This window comes from Curcuma longa, chromosome 2 (genome assembly GCF_044706935.1).
Source record: "Curcuma longa cultivar G26 ecotype Majalengka, Jawa Barat chromosome 2, ITB_CL_G26_1.1, whole genome shotgun sequence".
In the NCBI taxonomy this organism is placed as follows: domain Eukaryota; kingdom Viridiplantae; phylum Streptophyta; class Magnoliopsida; order Zingiberales; family Zingiberaceae; genus Curcuma; species Curcuma longa.
This window is the reverse complement of record NC_133862.1, coordinates 9,853,437-9,869,374: the sequence shown is the minus strand read 5'-3', so window position 1 is coordinate 9,869,374 and position 15,938 is coordinate 9,853,437. Positions and strand designations below refer to the sequence as shown.

At 36.9% G+C, this 15,938-nt stretch overlaps 3 protein-coding genes across 4 annotated transcripts in view; 1 reads left to right on the top strand and 2 right to left on the bottom strand.

Moving 5' to 3' along the window:
- Positions 1-1,494: 1,494 nt before the first annotated feature.
- LOC141821568 (phenolic glucoside malonyltransferase 1-like) lies at positions 1,495-4,077 on the bottom strand. The gene is made up of 2 exons (XM_074708954.1): positions 4,047-4,077; positions 1,495-2,900 (listed from the first exon to the last, which is right to left on the bottom strand). Exons 1-2 carry the CDS (start codon positions 4,075-4,077, stop codon positions 1,495-1,497), a joined length of 1,437 nt encoding a protein of 478 aa, XP_074565055.1.
- Positions 4,078-4,699: 622 nt separating this feature from the next.
- On the top strand, positions 4,700-7,646 carry LOC141820373 (ubiquitin-conjugating enzyme E2 5-like). The gene is made up of 6 exons (XM_074707679.1): positions 4,700-4,840; positions 4,955-5,034; positions 5,709-5,823; positions 5,961-6,013; positions 6,128-6,256; positions 7,352-7,646. Exons 1-6 carry the CDS (start codon positions 4,797-4,799, stop codon positions 7,486-7,488), a joined length of 558 nt encoding a protein of 185 aa, XP_074563780.1. The 5' UTR covers positions 4,700-4,796; the 3' UTR covers positions 7,489-7,646.
- A 1,207-nt stretch (positions 7,647-8,853) lies between these two features.
- LOC141820474 (protein SHOOT GRAVITROPISM 6-like) overlaps positions 8,854-15,938 on the bottom strand; it is a 38,651-nt gene continuing 31,566 nt past the window's right edge. For both annotated transcript variants that reach the window (XM_074707803.1, XM_074707811.1), the window contains exons 43-51: positions 15,299-15,404; positions 12,521-12,634; positions 12,357-12,431; positions 11,284-11,382; positions 9,821-9,892; positions 9,648-9,733; positions 9,483-9,576; positions 9,310-9,417; positions 8,854-9,233 (exon numbers count right to left, since the gene is read on the bottom strand). In XM_074707803.1, the coding sequence (XP_074563904.1) occupies positions 9,069-9,233; positions 9,310-9,417; positions 9,483-9,576; positions 9,648-9,733; positions 9,821-9,892; positions 11,284-11,382; positions 12,357-12,431; positions 12,521-12,634; positions 15,299-15,404 (919 nt within the window). In that variant the 3' untranslated portion in view covers positions 8,854-9,068. The remainder of the gene's footprint in view (positions 9,234-9,309; positions 9,418-9,482; positions 9,577-9,647; positions 9,734-9,820; positions 9,893-11,283; positions 11,383-12,356; positions 12,432-12,520; positions 12,635-15,298; positions 15,405-15,938) is intronic.

The window sequence follows — 15,938 nt, the reverse complement described above, 5'->3', positions numbered from 1 at the left end:
TTTCGGAGTTGTTTCCAGCAAAAGATCACAAACGCCATTAATGAAAAGATAGATAGATATATAGATAGATAGGATTGAGAGGCAGTGGGTCATGATTTACAATGGGTTTCATCTAAATCCTATCATGCATCTTGTAATTAAGTATACATTATCTTTGTCCATTAATTATCAACTATCACCTGAGATATTATCTTATTTTTATTTGAATCCTGAGTACTCACTCGATCGACTTAAATAAAACATAATATAATTAATATCTTAGAAATGAGTTCATCTTTATTTAGATCACAAACCATGCATTTAATTAGGCGATCAAAGTCGTCCAACATGAACTAGCATACTCTTAGCTTAATATAGGTTAATTAGTGCCGCCACCTCCACTCCCTTGGCTGCCACCTTGATCTGCACTTCCATTGCCACCTCCAACGAGATTGTTATACTGATCTCTGGGTATGCTGTGATGGTTATTGATGCCGCTGCTCGACGAGTATCCATTAAGCTGGGCAGCCTTCACTTCATCCCACAGGGCTCTTGTTCTCCCTTGCCGAGCTACAAGTAGTCATCATCGCCATGGCGCAGACAAGGAGGAGGAGGAAGGCTAGAAGAGGAGGAGGAGAAGAACAAGAAGAGTACTTCTTCATCTTGGCAGTTAACTAATTAATTACTGAACATTAATCTGCTCAGTAAGAGTTTATTACCTCTGTGTGAGAAGAGGAAGAAGAAGAAGAAGAAGAAGAAGAAGACTGGAGAGATTTACAAGGCTTGATTAAAGCATTAAGTGGCAGCATTTTATAGGGAGAGATTAAGTGAAAATTAGGAAGAGCATTTTGCCAAAAAACAACCTTCATATATATTTGATTGCTTCAAATATATTGTCAGTCTTCGATCCCTCTACGAGTTGCTATAAGTTGGAATAATGATATTCAGAGTGCCTTTTGATGAAAAAAATAATTACAGGTATGAATTTTGATATAGAACAGTAAACATTTTATTTTATTATGAGTGTTTTTTAGCGACAATGTGAAGTGGAATGGGATCGTATTTCCTCAAATGAGCCATGTTGGTTTATTTTAATCGAGTGAAAGGATGAGTTGTGAGATTTGACGGTCGAAATGACCTTGCAAAGTTTATTCTACCACTTAGTTTTTACTGTGCATGGTGAATGGTGATGTAACAAGTTGTTCTTCGTAGCTTTCAATTAATTTGATATGTTCTTGTTGTTAATCAGAATAATGATTTATTAATTAATTTATAGCTATCAATAATCGTGAATCACGACAATGTGTACATAAGAATTTTTTCTAAGATATGATATGATATGATTTGGAATATATTTATTTTAGGTGATTTGTTTTTGTTAAAATTTAATTTGATTATAATTTACGAGTAAAGGTGCTCGATGATTAATTTATGAGAAAAAACAGTCTCAGTGGAGTAAAAATTTAAAATATGGATTTATTAATCGATTAAGAAATTAATTTGCTTAAAATAAAATTAAGAAAATAAGAGTTTGAGTCCGCCGTAGAACTCCTTCTCGAAGGCCTCCATTTCCGCCTGCGGCTTCACCAGCCCGATCTCCACGCCGCCCTCCTCTTCCCTGCTCTCCGCCACCGCTATGGCGCCGGTCTTCGCGATCGACGTTATCTCCACCTTGCTCGGCCTCCCCCACCCGAAATCCAGGTCGTACACCTTAAACTTCGGCGACCCGGCGACGCTCAGCGGTTGCTCTGCTGCCAGGGCCTTGTACCTCTTCGGCAACTCCTCTGTAAATGCTTTAAAAGGTCCTTCTTTGAACGCCTCGATGGCCTTTCCGATCGCCCTCGCGGCCGTCGCCACCCCGTCTTTGCCTGTGAGGTCGCCGATCTCCGACTCCACGACGCAACCGCTGAGACAGTTGCCGAAGTACGCCGCCGGGACCGGGGGTTTCAGCCTTCCCCTGCAGTCGGCGACGAAACCCAACAAGGCATGTGTGTCTTTGTCGTTTCTCGGCCGCCGTGTTTTGACGTAGCAAACCCACGCGTAGGCGTAGGCGACCACCACGGTGGAGCAGTGGAATGAGGCGGCGGCGGCGGCACCTCCCGTCGCCAACTCCTTCAATTTGTCGATGTGTTTCTTTTCGATCGTGAAGGATTCGAGGACGGCGTCCGGCGACGTGGTTTGGTGCAGCATGGTGTCGATCGTTTGACCGGCCGAAATCCCCTTGTAGAAGAATGAGTAGAGATCGTCGGGATCGGAAATGAAGCTCCTTTCCAGCACCGGCGGCGCCACCGGTGCTGCCCCTGCGCACGCGGTGGCTGCCGCCCACGCCGCCATGAACCGCATCGAACTCGACCCATCGCAGGCGGCGTGGTGCACGGAAACGCCGATGGCAACACCGCGTTCCGGGAAGACCGTGGCCTGCAGTGCCAGCAGCCGCAACCCGTCTCCGCCGTCGCGGGGAAGCTCAGGGAGCAGGGGAAGCAGCTTATCGACGAGGCGGGGGCCGCCTCCGGAGAGCTCGTGGAAATCGCCACCGTGCTCGGCTACAGTGAAAGAAACAGAGTCGCCATCGGCGTAGTGAATGTCGAAGCCATCTTCGCGGGTCGGGGAGCGGCTGATCTTGCCGGCGAGGGGGTAGAAGCTACGTAGTGCGACGGCGAGGGAAGCCTTGAGGGAGGGGACGATGGAGTCGACGAAATAGGAGGTGGAAACGCCGGCGAACGGGTAGAAGAAGAGGCGTTCGACCGATCCGGCTTGCAGCCAAATCAAGTCGAGGTAGGTGAGGGGCAAGGTTGACTCTGCCACCTCTCCCGGCGGCGGAGAGAGCTGACATCTCTCAATAACTCGGAGCTCCGGCGGTGACATACTGCTGGAGGTGGATGCAGGAAGAACTGGCGATGCAGAAACACAATGAACGCACGCTAAAGAAGAAGAAATGTCAGACTTTTAGAGCGCGTGAAGGTGGAACGCTTGTCGTTGGAGTCGCCGGCGGGCGGCTGAAATCCCAACCTTTTGTATTTGGATTATTCGAGCGCCTGCTGGAAATCTGAAAAGGAATTCATATAATATTCCTTGCCTTGACTTTAACTGAATCCCAAATTTTTTACAATCCAGCAAAATTTAGTTTCGTTCGTCCAATAGGTCGATCCCATAGATACATTGTAACAAAAGATAAAATTTATGATTTTATACTATAGATCTCATAATTATCTATTACAAGGTAAATTAGAAAATTATAATTAACTACTGTGAAGAACATGCACTGGGGAGAACATTTGCCTTTAGAATGTCAAACCTCAGCACAAGCTTTTTGCCATCGAAATTCAAATCTTATCCACTACAATAAATCTGTCCCACAATGATCAACTCAATCATTTTGGCAAAAAAGGTGAAATCCGTTGTCCCAACGACTCCACACGATCGCCTCTACGACCATCTATGACAAGGTAAATTGAGAAACTGCAATTGACCATGACGGAGGAGGGCATTGTCTCGATTTCACTGAGATTTGAATCCTTGCCCATTTCTGCAACTCTACTCCGTCATAACTAACTCTTCTATTCTTCTGCAATAGGAGGAATTTGTCATCCCAGCGGTTCCACACGATTGATTTCACGACCATCCAGAGACGGATTTAAGTAGGAGCTGTCTTGGGCTGTAGTCCAGCCCTGTCACTCTTATAATAATTTATCGTTGATAAATATTTTTGAAAGAATTGGTAGCGCAGTTGGCTAGTGGTAGGTTTTATATCTCTTGAGGTCGAGAGTTCGAATCTTCTTAATCTTTGATAATGATTATCTAATATAAATTTTAAGCAAATATGAATCGAGTTATTCTTTTAGGCTTAATTTAATTTAAAAAAAATTAGTTGGGCTATTTTGGACTTAATTTAATTTTTAAAAAATTACATAAGGTTGAGCTATTTTGAACTTTAATCTAATTTTAAAAAAATTAGATATATACTTGTAGTCTACAATTTGGTATAAAAAAAATTAATAGATTCTTTTTTTTCATTATATTTTGATATTTAACTCATCTTTTTCATATCTAAAGTCAGCACAGTCCACCTTTAATTTCTGGATCAGTCCCTGCGACCATCTGTGAGGAGGTAAATCGAGAAATTACAGTTGGTTACGACGTAGGAGGATATTGTCTCAGCTTCACTAAGATTTAAACCCTTATCCTCTACTTCAATGCTCCATCATAAAGTCATAACTAACTCAGCTATGCCCTAAAGATAATAATCAACTCAATTAAACCCCCAAAGATAATAATCAACTCAATTAAACCCTGAGAGGAGATGGATACATAATAAATTATTAAGTGGGAGATCATAATCCAAGATAATGATACCTTCTAGATTCAACCCATACCTAATCTAATAATTCTGATAATATTTATATATTAACTATCAACAATAATAATTTTATATTTGAGTTAATAAAGGTTATAATGATATTTCAACAGCTTGAAAAGTTTATTGTAATTTTACAAGGAGGAAAGTAAAAAAAAAAAAAGATTATCTGTTTTAGGAAATGGAATCTTATGGAGTTATGTTGGTTTTAGTTAAAGAGTAATATGATGAAATAGGAAAGAAAATGAGAAAGTAGGAGAAAAAAATGGAAGTGAAACCTAAAAAATTGAGTGATGGAATCCCATCAAGAGTGGTCTCTATAAACACCTCCTCTTTCTCTTTTCTTCTTTGTCCTTTTCCAATCTCTTCCTCCCCTCCATCATCCCCCTTCTCTCTCCGCGTCCCTCAATCGCACCTCATTTCGCTCGACTGCGTCGGAGCCGGCCAAGGAAGAAGGATCGAGATGTCTTCTCCCAGCAAGCGCCGCGAGATGGATCTCATGAAACTGTAGATCGCTAGGGAGAGAAAAAAATCCCGACTTTGATCCAAATATATTCTTTTCTTTTCTTTTTTTTTTATGAAAAAAACTTTTTTTTTTCTTTTCTCGATCCTTGTGTGTAGGATGATGAGTGACTATAAGGTGGAGATGCTGAATGACGGGATGCAAGAGTTCTTTGTTGACTTCCATGGCCCGAACGAGAGTATATCATCTGCCACTGATATACATTTTTGTTACTTTTTCCCTTCCCTTTTGCTTGTTTTTCCAAGATGCTGTGCCTGCTGCGGATCAGATTGTCTGATACAGACCTAAAGATATTGCCACTTTATATTTTTCGGAGTTCCTAATCCATGTAATTGGATTTTAGTTCGTCGGCAGTGTTTGTAGAAAATAGTTGAGGCAAAATTAGAAATTTAGGTTCAGATGGTCACACACCTTTACTTAGTTTCCACTTTGATTTCTTTTTCTTTTTCTTGGTTTAATAGAGAGGCTTTTCCCATGCCTGATCTTGGATACTCAATAAAGGTATAAGATCCATTTATCCGACTTCCATATAACATAAATAGTTGGGAGACTTGTTGATGTTGCTCCTAGTCATCAATTTCTTTAGTTTGTTCTTACTTAGCTGCACATTCAAAATGGCTTATTGTGGTTGTTGAAATAAGAGTTAATACTTTTTTTAATAAAAATTATTTAGTTTGTTCTGCCATAGATATACATTCAAAATTAATATATGTTTTTTGCTTTCCAGAGCTTGATCATTTCTAATGAAATTTAAAGTTTACGATAATTCAATATTTTTTTATTACCATGTCTCAGGTTTTCTCACTTGCAGCAAGATGATACTATTTTCTGTTTAATTGTTGTTCATGGCAGGTCTTTATCAGGGAGGAGTGTGGAGAGTAAGAGTGGAACTGCCAGATGCTTATCCTTACAAATCTCCCTCAATTGGCTTTGTTAATAAGATATATCATCCTAATGTTGACGAAATGTAAATCTTTTACTTCTCTACACTATCAGCCCACAATTCTGGACAATGATTTCCTACTTGGTTTTTCTTTTTAATCGAATGATTCAAACATCAAATTTCTGCACTTAACACATCATTTTTCCTTGCTAATATCTCAGGTCTGGTTCAGTTTGTTTGGATGTTATCAATCAAACTTGGAGTCCTATGTTTGGTATTGAACTTTCCTTGAATATCTTTTTCGATGATCTTTACGGTGGCATATAATCAAATGAAATACTTGGTCTTGCAGTTCATTGGAAATAAATTTTTGTATTTTCTCTGGCAGATCTTGTCAATGTGTTTGAAGTTTTTCTCCCACAACTTCTTCTATATCCAAACCCTTCAGATCCATTGAATGGGGAGGCTGCAGCGCTTATGATGCAGGATAAACCTGCTTATGAACAAAAAGTGAAAGGTGATGGATTAGCTATGCTTAATGTGTTTGTTTTTAGATTTCAAAGCTCATGTGCTTGTATTGCCTCTCATCTATCAATCTGATTTTTTTAGATTCTAGGGCCTTAGTTTTGATAGGCAATCACGTTATTCTTTTTGAAGATTATCAGCCACCAGCTGCATTTATCAATTGAAACGAACATATTTCTTTTGGTGCATCACGTAAAAGTTAACTTTTACATCTGAACTTGCATTTACCATGCTAAAATATATGGAAAGTTGGGTAGCATCAGAGGTCTAAAGGATCAACGAACATAGCATGAGAATTTTTCTCATTTAATTGATTCTAGAACAGACTCATTCATGACAAAAAGAAGGGGCCCTTCTTGTGGACCTTACACACACACACACACACACACACACACACACACACATGATAGTCCTGACCATGATGTGTTCTGATATTAGATCTGAATGGACAAATAAATCAGCAAGTAAATCCAATATCTATTCGAATTGATATTTAATTTGAATACTTAAATTTTTTTTTTAGTTTGATTGTGATCTGATATGGTAGTAGCTAAATGAATGAAAGTTAATCAATGAAGTTGTTTTTTATAACTTGACATTTTTTGAAATGCTTGAAAGATTGTTTGACTATGAATATATGCCACAAACGATAGTGGGATTTACTTGTCATTTCCTCCAGACTAACATGGTGAAGTCATAGTTTGCTTCAATTGCATATATTTGAAGTAATTGCAACAATTGCTTGTTCAAATAATAATCATATGATGTGAATGCTTTGTTTATCTTTCATTTATATAAATCACAGAGAATAGTACATAACAGTTGCTCATTTATTTGTTTCCTTGTTTATCATAACAGCATTGGTATAGGACATAGGAAGGTTGTTCCTATCCCATTCATGAATCATCATATTTTTATCGACCCTCTAGTTTTGCAAATCCGATAAATCGCACAAACCCTTCGACATGTGTACATAGATAGAGGGAATAGTGCCAATATTTTGAATGACACATTGGATAATAAAAACAAAGATGAGATGCACTGACTATTTGTGACTTGTTTAGTTTGTTATCCTCTTGTTTTCCAGAATACTGCCAGAAATATGCAAAGCCTGAAGATGTTGGAAATGCTTCAGATGACAAATCGAGCGATGATGAAGAACTGAGTGAAGATGATGGGTGTGATTCTAGTGATGAACACGTTGTGGGAAAACCTGATCTTTAATAAGCGATTCTAAGTTTCCTCTATTTTTGTTTCAACTACTTGCAACAAAACAAAAAAAGAGGAAGAAAAAAAATTCAAACTATTTTATGGGATTGCAGTTGTAAACTCGATGCATGTGAATGGGATCCCACAATTGAATGTACAAATATGCATTTAAATTGGCTGCTGATAGTTGAATGGAGATGACTTCTTTCGAGGTTTGAGATCTATAGACAAACCATTTCCATTTTCAGCTTTCCACAGAAAGTTAGGGTTGCTTTTGTGGGTTGAGTTAGACGGATCAATTTATCAGCCTATTAAAAAATTAAAACAATATATATAAAGTTAAAATTTTTACGTTTATATTATGGATTAGATAAGTTAAGTCCAAAGTCTATTAAAAAATAATATATATATATATATATATATATAATATTAAAAATTTTAAATTTAATTCTAAATTAGATGGATTAAGTTTATGAATTTATTAAATTTTTTATTTTTATTTTAAATTAAAAAAATTAATTTGTAGACTAATTTAAGTCCATCCTGGATGGATCCACGTAGATCCGTGCAGATCGTGGGTGCAAGTAGATTAATCCATTTAGAGTTATTTTAAAATGAATTGATAAAATATTAATTTAATCTATTTAAATTATTTGACGGGATGAATTAATTAAGAGATTAATTTGGTGGATTAATTCAAGAGATTAATTTGGTTTAGATCATCACTTCTGTAGTTCTGTGCCTGGGCCATGGTCCGTGCGCGGAACGTGACATTTCACGTACATCAGCTGACTGAGATAGCATGAGATCCTCATTTAGAACCATTTGCGTACAAATTGGCATTTTCTTTATTCTTTCGTTACTGATTGGCGTGGTCCACTTTCAATATTATATTATTTTATTTTAAATTAATTTTTAAAAATAGTTTTAGAAATTTAAATATCAAATATTACAAAAAATGGGCTGGATTAGTCTAACATGCAACCTGGCACAAATCACTGGCAAGCCCAATTTGCTTAGTCTATGCTCAGCGTTTGACATTACTACCTACCTTCTAATAAGAAATATAGGCTGCTCATATGAAAATAAGACATGACTTCAAACATTCTATAGTTCAATGAATGACTAACGAATAAACATTTTTCATTGTCTCCTGAAGTTTACCTCTTTTTAAAAATACTTTAGAGAATACAACCTTAAAACAACTTTAAAATTATTATTATCATTTCAACCCTAACATATAACATTATAACATGGTAAATAAGTCACATAATGACACTGTTAATGACTAGGGATAAAATGTTTAATATTGTATTCAAATCATAAGAAACATTAAATTATTAAAACATTTTATTAAAACGCTCCGGTATACAACATTAATTTACAGAATAAAGAAATTACATGGTAAGGCACTCTATAATAATAAAGGTTTTCAGGACAAGGAATATGTACGATGCATCTGTTTCTGTACACTATATGAACACAAACGTATATTATACAAAAAAAAATGATGTTATTTGCAAACAGCAGAATCTAAAAACCATGATTGAATTTTTTTGGCTTTGTCAATTCGATGGGGTTTGAAATCTAAGAGCTTATTCAAAAAGATTACTTCTGCTAGAGTCAGCTTGATCTAATTGTGGCGTTGCAGAAGCAAGTGGGTTGAAAGCCTTGATCAAAATACCCAGTGCAAAAGAGCATGCTGCTCGGACAACTGCATCCCTCGACTTACTCATCTTGTTCACTAATGCCCCAAATACCTGGTAGAAAAGGATGTCATTCAGTATCTTTAACACAACCAACTACTATGACATAGTTGCAATCCCTTCACTAAACCTGTGAACAGTATGGAGCCAGTAAACGCTGATCTTCGGCGAGCGACAGTAAACAACTGGAGAAGTACACTGCATTTGCTTGTATCACTGGCCAAGGCGAATCAAATGCCTGCACACCAAAATTATGCAATCAGGAATTGAAGCAAATCCACGAAGGTTTCCTCACATTAATACCTGGATCAATGATGCCAAATAACTATCAACTCTAGGAGACAGGAACTGATGCACAAGCCTCGACAAATCTCTTATGAAATCCTCATAATCACTTCTGTGGCATGAAAAGAATAGACTTGTGTATTATTACAACCTTTCACTCGAAGATCAGAAACAATATATTACCTCCTATCAGAGCTGAAAACTTGTTTGTGGAAAAGGTTAGAGAAGCCTTCAACTTCGATCAATGGTGCAAGTTGTCGAAGGGTAATCTAAGCAGGTTAAGAAAAAGGATGCAGTCAGCTGATTCCTAAAATAAAAAAATAATCATGAAACCAAAAACGTTGTACGATTCATACTCTGCAAGCTTGACGAACATTGAGATCATCATCATGAAGATGGAGAATGAGGCGAGGGATGGTGGCATGAACCTGAACAAGAACAAAACAATGAGAATTGGACTGCAACAGCTCTCAAGAGAATACCAAAGAGCAGATCTCCTAATTAAAGTGCTCAAGTAACATTTTGTAGTAATTGAATGCACGCAACTGAAGTTGGAAAGCATTTCCAAACAAAACAAGCAGTAGTACATATGTAGTATAGAAAATTAAGGGTTTAGGGTTTAGGGTTTTAGGGTTTAGCGTTTAGGGTTTAGGGTTAGCATTATCAGCGATCCATTTGGCCACCTCAGGAGTTGACGCCCATTCTTGCAGCGCAACCTTAGTTGACTCGCGAGTAAGATTCTCCCATTCTTTTTTAGTCAACTTTTTTGCTGGTATCTTGTGATAGGTTGAGTAGTAGTGATTGTTTTGCTGCTTTGCTCGTTTATGTAGTGATGAATAGCTCGTTCCTGTAATACAAATTTGTTTCCTAGTGGAAAACCTAACATGATCGCAAATAATTCTGGAAACATCTCCAAACAGGCCTCTTAACTAATTTAATTAAACATGGGAAAGTTTGCTATTCAGTATGTGATTTTATTTCCTTAATTCTTCAAATTCCTGAGCCAGAGTACTGATCAAATTTAAAAGTCATGGTATTTGTGACAACAACTGTTGAAAACAGTCCTCTAACCAGCACATGCTTTGCTAGAAGACAATATAATTTCCAGCTAATTTCTAGGTTTATGACCCTATTGCTTGTTGGTAGGTTTATGATAGATAAAACAAACTTATCTGCATTAATTTATATCCAATGAGCATAAAGAAACACATACAAACTGCATCCAATTTGCAGATATAAGCATTCTGATATTTAGGAATGTAGACAGATATAAATTTAAACCTTTTTTGTTTTATTCCAAAATGCATAATACATCAATCAAACTATAAATAAAACTCTCAATCATATCATATTCAAGAATTTTTTCAACAAGTCATCTTTTGAAGAATATCTCACTAGCATTAATGATATAACTTGCAAGGAACCAACTCACTGCCTCTATTTGATTACCAATAATCCCATACATAAACATTTATCTACGAATACTTTCATCCATGTCATCAATAAAAGAGAATATCTGCAACTTATCCACTGCAATGAGGATATTTTTTAACTGCAAATGTAAGGGTGAAAAGAGACTACATCAAAAAAGACACAAGTACTTTATTTCATGTTAGTCAATTTGATCTGTTTAGAAACTGTAAAATTTATTATTCAGATTCCTATATTGGAACAGATAATAGTCAAATCAAAAGCAAATTGACATAACATATACCCCAACAAGGATGTGAACTGTGATTATTTCAAAAGTTGCAGTGTTGCTACAAATCATATTGGAAGATATCAAATAATGTTTACAATCGATGATAGCATATAGTACCTGCTCAAGAAAAGTCTGGTGCTGAGACCCCTTTGCATACTTGCTCAATGCTCCATAAGTTGCAAAAGCCTTCGAACGCATTTTTTCATTCATGCAGATCTAATCAAGAAAAGCAAATACCATGAGAACAAGCTTAATCAGTGGTGCCGGAAACAAAGTTTCTGCCCATTTATATACATATGATAATGATTGTTGGCATGCCATTGTGCTTTCTAGCAGTATGACCAACTAGGCAGCAATAGTTAAGGACATACCAAGGTAAATTGTTTAAAGACTCTATAATTTGAAGATAGAAAATACTATATTGCATTTATGAGAACCATTACAAGGCATATATAGAACTAGACACAACTTTAACCCGAACAAACAAGGTGGGACTAGACCCATTACACCAATAACCTCATGAATACTATATTCTTAAAATGCCCCTCAAGCTGAAGCATAACTACTATGTCCAGCTCCTTCATCGAACGGCACACTGGCGAGTACAGGCATGGCTCACTCTGTGTGATGTGCAGTGCAGAGACTGAGATGCAGAAAACAGGAAGCTTGAGTACCATGAGAACGAAGGAGGCCAGTAGGGGAGGACCTGGAGCATGCAGTGCAACCAGTAGGAGATGGCTTGGATGAGGGAAGGCCATTGGTGGCAGTAGCAATAACCTCCCTTAAGGGGAATACCCTCTTGAGAAAACTTTAACCTAAGGGGTTATCTGATACCATGTAGAATTTGTGGATATAATATTATATATTGCATTCAAATGAGACAATCATTGCATAAGTATATATAGGATTGATGACACAACTCTAAACCTGAAAAAAGAATGTAGGACTAAACCCGCTACACAAACAAGCCTATTAATAATAAGAATCTTAACAATTAAGTATGTATTAGACAACAAGATCTAAAAAGAAAGATTAGTATTTGTTAGTGCCACTGTTAAAGCAATCTTTGTTACACTCTACCACAACAGTCCAACGATGGAAGCACAAATCCATTGAGTAAATGTGGTTGCTCATATTTACAACTAATTTGGTGCATCTGAAAATTAAAAAGTTTCTAATCAAGGAGGCACCTGTAGATTGCGCAGACGCACAGACAGATTTATTAAAATAGGATCTACAGCATCTTCACGCGCTGTGCTGAGAACCTACAGTCCAAGTTTATTGATATAAATGAAAACATAAAGACTTCAAAAATGATCGAAAAGTTGAAGTCCCTAAACATGTAGTATCCTACACTAAGCAAGCATTGCACTGCAGTTATTTGAACTGATTCATCAGGGTCTTCAAGTAAAGCTACAATAACTCCAAGAACTTGAGCAATATAGTTAAGCATGTGATTCTCTGGTATCTGCAACAAGGAAAAGCAATGCAAATCAGGTGGTAATTACTGCCTTAGTTGTTTAAAATAAAAATAAGAATTTTCAATAGAAAATTGGTGTATGACACATCGCAAAAACTATTTATTTCAAGAACACATGCAATATAAGTCATATCACAACAACAGTAACACACCAATGACCATTAAAAATGCCTTTCACCAAGTTATAGAAAATAGGTATATAAAAAACTATCCTCTTAGAATTAGCATAGTTGCAAAAGGAGAATCAACAAACAACTCAAATCAAAATGGCAACATAAAAATGTAACATAAGCAATCATCCTAAAAGCTGAAGCACTAAGAAAATCTATGTTCTTATCCATCACCATCAAAGCCAAACTATGTTTGAACCATGAACAAAACTGAATGAAAGTGAAAGTCATAAACATGACCTTTATATGAATAGATTGAAACTGTGTGACTATCATGGATAATTGACAGAAGAATAACAAAGAGGATGAGCCATGACTATCACTCCTTTATGAAGTTCAAGATGGACCAACCACTTAATAAGTTTTTGAGCAAAAGTTCTCCTATTACAGGTGATACACCTTGTATTTGGCACATTTAGATGGTATGCATGATATCCATGACAACCATCAAATTGTATCCCTTGTGTATTGAGCCCATCGCATGGTATTATAAAACTTATTAATTCATGATGGAATTAGTCAATGGAGACACTTGATCATGGTGAAGAGAGAATATGTTTATGGGAAAGTGAATAGAAAATCTTGAAAAGTGTGCCAAGTGAAGAGATAGCTAGTAGTTGATTTTACCAAGCCAAATTCACAGAGAGCCTGCATTATTTGCTTACCTTGCTTAGTTTACTTTGAAAGCTTGCTACTTATTTTCTTGGCTACTACTTCTAGCAGGGCTCCTGCTCTAAGTGAGAGTATGATTCGCCCTCCACCACTAATAAGGGTAACTATGTAAGAAGGTAAGGTGATGTTTCATGGATTATTTATCTAGTATTCAAGCTATTATTTTTGCAGCCTCACCGCAGCTCATATAGGTGGATCCATGCTAGTTGCTCATTAACTAGATTTTCAAAGTCTTGTTGTATTGTTAAGCAAGCTTATACCAATTTATGCCTGAATCAAAATGATCCAATTGATGAATATATAACCTATGATCCAATTGTAATAGAAAATATGCTCCAATAGAATTTAGAAAAAAAAAAGGATTGGGGAGGTTATAATATATAGATATCTAATGTCTAGAAGCCCTTCCTCTATATTTCTAGGAATGATTCTAATCCAAAATCAATTTAAAAAAGAGGGAGAAATCAAAATACCTTAAAACTTTTCAGCCTTCTTAAAATGCCCCCATATACAAAAAGCAAAAAAAATAAATAAATAAACACATCTCATACTTCTAAAAGCGTTGTCAAATTGCTTCCCCTTACATTAACAAACTGAGGGGGTCAAATACCGTAACTTGCATAGGCATATGGATTTCCACCATGACATCATCTTGAGACCATCTCGGTCATTCTCTCACACTTTTCATTTTTCAAAAAGAAGCATGTGAAAGCCACTCTCAATGGAGCACTTACTGTATACTGCAGATGATAAGGCTTTTTCTCCATTTTTTTGCCAACTCTGTACACCATTTTTTACAACCCTTTTCTTCAACAAAAACAGCATCATATTTTCCATCTCTGATTGTCATTCTACTATGTCCAACCCTCGATGCAAGAAAGCAGGTAGCGAGAAGCAAGCCCATATACTTAAAGCTCGCCGTCACCATTGGCGTACATCTGAAATGGTGATCTTTGTCAGCAGAGTTGCAGTAGTATGAATGATGACAGAAGTTAATGGTAGAAGCCAGTCCTAGAGCAAGGAGATAGTTATTCTACTGCTTTTGAAAGTCTGGGGGGATTGGGAATCAAAAGTCTGGGAGGTATTTTGATATTTTCCATAGAAAATTTTGGATGGCTTAAATTGTAGAAGAAAAGAATGGATATGCTAGAATCCAATTCTCGGTTTTAAGGGGTATGAAGGACTCATAGGAGGTTTGCTCAATAGGTTTGGTTGGGTGGGAATTGGAGCGAGAGTGCAGAAAAAAGGATATCAAGAGTCCTTTTGCCACTTAGTTGTGGCTGGATCCACCTTCTGCAAACGCTCACTGAAATCTGATACTTTTCCATGCTCTAGTTCTGAATACCCCTAGGAAACTTCTGCTCAAATTGCTTGCCCATGCTACAAACGGGTGTGCACCCTTCATTTGCTAGTTGCCAAAGATGAAAGTCATGCCAACCTTGCTTCTCACAGCAAATGGCTCCTTGTAGAGTCCTATTGTCATGTGCTTGTGCATGGTATTAACTACAGCATAACCTCTGTCCTTGTGGCAAGGTCGAGTTATGCTCTCAAACGATCCACAAGTGAAGGACCAATCTTTTAATGCTAGTACACTTACAAAATTGCACTTGGTGGCTCTTGATAAACATGTATACTAAGGTCTCCCAGCAGTAGGTAGAAAGCAGATATAGTAGCATAATTATCCAACAAAAGATTAATATCAACTTCTGGCTGATATCTTAAACCATCAGAATAAGTTATAACAAGGAAAACAATGACATCACGCAGGAACTATACACAGTTGGGTAAAATAGTAAATCTGAAAAATAACCTGAACAAGTCCACACAAACAAAGGCTTCTCACAGTCGGTGATTCATCGGAAACATGCAAGCACATTGCCTCTACAATATGTTCCAACAAAGAAGACAGTCCCTCACTGCATGATCAATTTTTAATTGTTAACCAAATTGCAGCATGACTAGACACTAATGACTTTGCTCAAAAGGACAGATGTATGAAACGACAAAGTATTAGTGTGAAATAAGATGAGAAGTATTTGAAAATAAAATTCTTAGTACTGACGTATGTGTTCAAATCTTCAAGTAAAACAAAATTATATGACCTAAATGGAATAAGATATTTGGTATAATTGTTGCATTTATGATGTGTAAGTTGAATTGCTATTGATGTCAATACCACATCTCCTCACCAGGTCTTGTTTATACCTATGCTCATATTCTAGTTGTATTCGTATTTAGCATGTATGTTGCTACTCCTTGTTTTGTGCTGAGTTAGGTGCTAATTTTCAAGGATTTTCTAGATACCTAGTAGAAAATATAGTTATAGTTGTCTCCAAGGGTTAAAATCTCATATCATGCTGGAGTTTCAGTCTCCAATCATAATGGTATGATTTTGGTGTTGCGTTGAAATTTTGCATTTTCAGGTTTGTTTCGTTAAATTTAAATAAGTT

Excerpts from the sequence above, each read along its gene's own strand:
- LOC141820373 (XM_074707679.1), top strand. The coding sequence starts at position 4,797 with ATGTCTTCTCCCAGCAAGCGCCGCGAGATGGATCTCATGAAACT. Across the intron at positions 5,035-5,708 it reads CTTCCATGGCCCGAACGAGA|GTCTTTATCAGGGAGGAGTG; the intron begins GTATATCATCTG and ends TGTTCATGGCAG. Across the intron at positions 6,257-7,351 it reads TTATGAACAAAAAGTGAAAG|AATACTGCCAGAAATATGCA; the intron begins GTGATGGATTAG and ends CTTGTTTTCCAG.
- LOC141821568 (XM_074708954.1), bottom strand. The coding sequence starts at position 4,077 with ATGGTCGCAGGGACTGATCCAGAAATTAAAG. Across the intron at positions 2,901-4,046 it reads GACTGATCCAGAAATTAAAG|CGTGCGTTCATTGTGTTTCT; the intron begins GTGGACTGTGCT and ends CTTCTTCTTTAG.